This window comes from Chenopodium album, chromosome 19 (assembly GCF_948465745.1).
Source record: "Chenopodium album chromosome 19, dcCheAlbu1.1, whole genome shotgun sequence".
Taxonomy (NCBI): domain Eukaryota; kingdom Viridiplantae; phylum Streptophyta; class Magnoliopsida; order Caryophyllales; family Amaranthaceae; genus Chenopodium; species Chenopodium album.
Window position 1 is genome coordinate 39102812 of NC_137852.1, and position 6628 is coordinate 39109439.

General features: G+C 35.4%; 1 protein-coding gene across 1 annotated transcript; it reads left to right on the forward strand.

Annotated features, from left to right (window-relative positions):
- The first annotated feature begins 5587 nt into the window (after positions 1-5587).
- On the forward strand, positions 5588-6628 carry LOC145594338 (uncharacterized). Its single transcript, XM_081650668.1, has 2 exons — positions 5588-6274; positions 6398-6628. Exons 1-2 carry the CDS (start codon positions 5588-5590, stop codon positions 6626-6628), a joined length of 918 nt encoding a protein of 305 aa, XP_081506794.1.

The following is a 6628-nucleotide window of genomic DNA, read 5'->3' on the forward strand; positions in this document are numbered from 1 at the left end:
AAAGACTCAAAAATCAACTATAAAACTAGCATAAATGTGCCTATAAACTCTATATAAAAGTAATTCATCAATAATAAATCACATAACATCTACAAATAGATTGCAAGCTTTCCCCACAAATATAATATGAACAATATTGGCACTTTAGCCCAAGAATTGGCTGAATGCAATGATTCATTCGAGACCTTTAAGGTCACAAGTAGTTAGAACATGAAACTGTAAGTCACAAATGAGAGGTAACATTGTCCCATCTGTAAGGTATATACTATTTCGACATGATTCAATTATATTTTTTTGACCTGTAAAGTTTGATAAGAAAATGTAAAGTACATTATATTTTGAATTTAATACGAAGTATGTTGTATAAAATGTGTAATATGTTAATAACATAAGAATTTATATTACTTTTTTTTTATTTAAGAAAGTTGTAGTCTAAATTATAAGATTTCACATGATTATTATTATAGAGGTTTTTCAGCGTGGCAGGTCACATGTTGCGGCAGGGGTTACTTGTATTCTGGGGTTACTTAGCTTGTAGGGTGTTACTTGTATTTTGGGGTTACTTGTAGGTGTTACTTGTATTCTGAGTAATCCCTACAAGTAACCCCAAACCAAAACCCCATACCAAACCAGTATCACCCTACAAGTAACATGACCAAAATCAGTAACACCCATACAAGTAACCTTAGAATACAAGTAACACCTATAAGTAACTCCTGACAACAACCAATAACACCCTACAAGTAACCTCTGCCGCACCATGTGGCAAGCTACATACAAAAATTTGTGTTATAATTATGTATAAATCATCAAAAATAGTACTACTTCCGTTAACTTAATTTATTTTAGTTGCAACAAAGGGATATTATTTGTGAGACATAAAAAATTACTTTATTGCAACAAAACATTAACGGAGGCAGTATAATAGTTGAAACGTTATAGACTTATATCTATCTTTAATCAGAATTAAGCAAATCCATTATGGACATATATGGTTGGTCCTAATGCAAATTTATTGCATTTTGATATAGCTAAAGTTATTATAAAGTTGTACAAACCCTTATAAAATGAAGGGAGAACATAATTAGTACTCGTAGTACTCGAAGCAAGCATCCATTAACATGGTGCTTTTGTAGCCTTGTAGGTAGTAGTTACACCTTTTGAGGTTTAAAAATAAATGAAATATAATTAATATCTCCATTTGGGTCTTATTTTATGATATATACTTTATATTTAAAATCACCATTGAGTACCATGTTTGATTTGCAAACAAATGATCACTCCTTGTCTATCTTTTCATGTCTCGCTTTCTCCTCTGCCTCCTTTTGGGCCGGTTCACTTCACTTTAATTTCAGTTTAGTTTAATTCAGTTCAGCAGAGCTCCAATCAGTTCAGTTCAGTTCAGCTCAGTTCAGTAAATGTGAACATACCCTTAGTCTTGAACAAATTGTTGATGGAAGTTAGGATATAATCAACAAAACAAGTCCTTTTTCTCTACATATATTAATCCAAATAACAATATTATTTGGTGATTCACTAAAGCCCCGTTCTTTAGAGCTGCTCTGCTCTGCCCGGCTTTGCTCTGCTCAAATCAAATGTGCTCTGCTCTATTTTCAAATAATAATTAATTATAACAACAACAATAATTAATATTTAATAATAATAATAATTAATATTGTATTGATAATAATTATTATTTTGAATAATTATAAAAATTATTAATATTAAAACTAATTTTAATAATTATTAATGTTAATAATAATTAATATTTATTAATCACTAATAATAATAATCATCAATAATAATATTAAATAATTCAAACTATTATAATTAATATTTAATAATATTATTAATTAATAATTTCTAATAATTATAATAATTCTTTCAAATAAATAAATAATAATTATAATAACAATTAAAAACAATTTATTTTATAAACATTAGATATTAGAATCATAATATGTAGAAACATTTTATGTGGGTATTGATTGTTAGTTCATCGAGTTGAATTAATTTTCAAATCTTTCCATACAATTTAAGAATTAAAAAAAAAAAAAGAGGTTTTCAAGTAGTACTTTTTGTATATTATTATTATAATTTTAGGTTTAAAAATATATGATTAAGACAAATTTATAAGTAAAATTATTATTACTCATTAAATCATTATATTTTAAAATTTTTGTGAAAAAAATATAAGTAAACCATTGTCTTTTATCTTTCTACTATTAACATATGTTAAATATGGTACACATATATTTATGTTTTCACTCACCTAAATCATATATGCACTTAATAATAATAATAATAATAATAATAATAATAATGATAATAATGATAATAACAACAACAACAACAACAACAATAATATTAATATTAATAATAATATTAACAACATTTATAATAATAACATTAATAATAGTATTAATAATAATGTAATTTTTGCATATATATAAAAAAATCTCTCTCTAAACGAGAGTTTCCCTCACTAGAATTGTGAGTGTTTCCTAGTTTTTTGTTTACTTTTGCCCCACTCAAAAGTTAATACTCTTTGTGTTCTTGATTACTGTAGCATGCAAGCACACGCATGAAATTTTTTGAGAAGATCTAAGTCTCAAACCTTTCGATTCTCCATATTTTTGCTTCACCAATCCCTGCAGAGGAGTTATTACACTCAACTCCAACCTTTTCTATTTCAGCTAATTGTGGAAGGGGTACTTTAACACTCTTTTTATCCCATATCTTTGCTTTTTTTCTTGCACCAATTGCAGTGATGGAGTAATTAAACCCTTTCACCTAGAGCCCATCATCCCTGCATCATTTGGAGAAGTACAGAAGTAATTGTTTTTTCACAAGCTTGGATTGCCACTTGTACAACATGCAATAGACAAATTTGCTTAAACTCTTCAGTTTCTTTCACTATAAGAGGAAGCTATTTACTCCTCTTCTGCATACATCCTTTTCTCCCTTTCTATTCTTCTTCTATTCCCTTTTCTTGTCTGTACTTCATAATTGAAGTACCATGGCAATTCAAAACCCAAATGATCCACACAATAACAGTGAAAATGACCCACCAAACATAAATAGACCAAGATCCCATAGAATGGGAGTTCTTATTACTCCACCTACCCTTTATAATGCCTTATCAAATATTAACTTCAACAATTCTGCAATTGGTGTTTTTGTTGGTCCAAATCCTCCCTCAGTTACTTATGTACAACATATAATTAACCAGAGGTGGGTTACTAGGGGACATATTCGAGTCCATAGAACAGGGGATTTCTTCCTGTTTGAGTGCATGTCTCAAACTGATCTGGAAGGACTCTGCGGCAAAATTCAACTGTCTTCGATGGGCGTTTAATCAACATGAGGAGGTATCACGCAACCCTCATACTGCAACAAATTAACTTTTTATCAGCAAGGCTATGGGTTCGGGTATATGGCCTACCACTTCAATTCTTAACAGAGGTGTGGGCTAGGAGAATCTTTGTTCATATTGGGTACTTGGATACCTTAGAACCAATTGTCAATGGAAGATTGCCAGATAGAGCTGAGTTGAGAGCATGCATGATTGTAGACATTACACAACCTCTGATTCCGGGGTGTTTTATCCCAGTTCAAGGTGAACGAGTCATCTGGGTTTACTTCAGGTATGAAGGCGTTTTTAGATTTTGTAAAACTTGTGGATGTGTTGGGCATAGCACTAGCAACTGTAAGCTTAGTGGTGAGGTTGCGGCTCGCCGCCTTTTGCGGCGTTTGGCGGCGGTTGAAAGGGATGGTCTAAGGGTCTTGCATGGACCTTTAGATTATCCCTACTACACTAATTATGTTCGAGGGTTGCCTGATGTTTACAGGTACCGTAATTGGGGGTTGAATCTTACGTGATTGCAAGAGCCAGAGGACATTCCAGTAGGAGACAGGGCTCTCTTTAATGTCAACTCTGATTCCGACTTTAATTCGGATAATAGCAATAATACTGTCTATTTAATTTCTCGGGGACAGGGAGTTCAAGTGACTCTGAGGTGGCCCATGATAGTGGGATGGAATCAAGAATCAACTTGGCGGCGGTTCGTTTATCTCTGGGACGGCGTTTGAGTATTGGTCGTGATCCATACGCTGAATTCACTCAACCGAATTTGAACAATTCACCACCACAACAGCATATCACGCGTCCTATGAATCTGGGGATGCGTAGAGGTAATTCAAGAGCTATCTCAGGACCTGTAAATCAAGTGGATAGATCAATTGAGAGGTCAATTGAGGGGCCAGTTGGGACAATTATCCCAATTTCAAGAAGCACAAGCAGATCTATTGCGACGACAACAATTCATGGCAATCTGATGATAAGTGAACAAGCAATGGAGAGGGAGTTTAATCCCAATTTTGAAATTGGGGAGTCTTTGAACGCTGCTGCGAACAGGGGAAGAGAGGAGGTGGTTAATCACCGCACTCTGTTCCAAACTTTGGGCATCAATGAGTGGGCTTTCCCGCCGCCGGAGCCGGTCCAATTCCATGATGATTCTGGCGGGATTGGGCCCTACCCATTGGGATATGATCCAACTCTGCATCAACAACTCTTGGCCCAAATTAATGCTACTACAGAGCAGAGATTTCAGAGCACTTTCGAGCAGCAGCAAGAAATTCCGCAAACAGCCATAATTAGTGCTCAAGCAGTACCAGTTCAATCGACAATTGAAGGGCGTGAGGATGGGGTAAATTCTATGTCTTATAATGATTTCTTAGAGAGTAATCATTTGAATTTTGTTGAGGCAGAGAGAGCCTTTTTGCGAGGGATGGCGGTGTACAGGGCAACTACTAGGCGAATTTATCCAAGCACGGCGAGATCTCCATACTTACCAGATGATGGGAACACTTTTCCTACAAATTTGGTGAATTTACCAATGACGGAATTCGACCCTCCAAATTCTCCAGCGTCGCCAATTCGAGATCAAGCTACCCCGACTGAAATACTGCAAGCCGAAGTTAGGGGATGTCGCAAAAGGGTTCTTTCCATTGAACGAACGCCATCAAAGTCTTGTGATGATAATTCAGTGAGGGGTGCTTCCTATGATTTGGGTTGGGTGGAAGAAAAGAGGCTGAAAACGCTAAATAAGTGGGCTGACAAAGGAGGATTTAATATTTGGAAAAGGGATAAAGACGGCAAATTTGAGTTCAAATCGAAGGCTATAAGTGATGTGGATATGGCTAGGCAATGGGGTGTACGAATTAGAGCACCTCTTTTTGGCAATGTTGGGAAGAAAAGGCAACAAACTTCAACTTCTTCGCACTCGAGTCCAGTAAAAAAACAGAGAAGTGAGGAGGTTAATTCAAACTATCATGCTTTTGATAGTGACATGGATGTTGATATGGAAGTTGAGAATGCTGATGATGTTGATGGAATTGAGATGGCTGATGATGTTGATGATTTTGTTGGTGAGGTGGCTGCACCGAAACAGCCCCCTATGGATAAATGAGGCTCATCACTTGGAATTGTAGGGGTTTAAACAACCCTCTATCCCCTACACATCCCTATTTAGTATGGTTGTTAGCTTCTAAGTTGCCTACTTTTGTTTTTCTTTCGGAAACTAAAATGTTGTTCAATGATGTTAGTAAGTTAGTTTCAAAGTTTACTCCAAGTTTTTCATGTGGAGTAGACTCGGATGGGACAAGGGGGGGCTTAGCCTTGTTTAGTTGGTATTTAGGGAATGTCTTTTGTATTGTTTCATCCCCTAACTATATCTTTTGTAATGTCGTTGATATTAATGGAACTAGTAGGCATATTTTGTTTTTGTACGGAGCGTCGAAAGTTGAAGATAGGCCTATGGTGTGGGAGGAAATTACTAGTCTTACTTCTACAACTCCTAATGTTTTGATAATGGGAGATGTTAATCAATTAGAGTTTTATAGTGATAAATTAGGAGGATCATCTTTGATCAAGGGGTTGGACGTGTTTTTAGATTGGAGATTCCAAACAAATTTTTTAGAAGTTCCTTTTACCGGGCCAAGATACACTTGGACAAACAGGAGAATGGGCACGGATTTGATTATGGAGAGATTGGATAGAGCCTATTCTTCTTCACGATGGTTTGATGATTTTCCGGATGGAAGGGTCATACATGAGCCTATTACGGTGTCGGATCATGCAGCCATAATTTATGACTCAGATACAAAGCAATCAAAATCTAATAGGCCATATCAAATTGAGACTTGGTGTTTGGTCTTTCCAGAGATCAAGAGTATTATTGAGGAAGTGTGGAAGATGGAGTGTGCGGGCTCGGTGATGTACAGATTCCAATAAAGAATGAAATGGGCTCGTGATAGGATCAAGAAATGGTGTTTAAATAATAAAAAGATGTGGGGTATAAATTGGAAGAAATATACTAATGACCTTTGTGATCAGGGGGGAAGGATTACAAGCTTGGAGCATGGTAATACTTATGTGAATTTGATAAATGAAACTATGTCCTGTAGTAGCTTGGAGTTCAAGTATTGGCAACAGCGGATGAAAGATAAGTGGATCAAGGAAGGGGACATTCCTTCAAAAATGATGTATTCTAGGGTGAAGCAACGAAAGCAGCGAAGAGAGATTGTTACTTTACGAACAGAAGATGATTTGTGGGTTCAAGGGTAG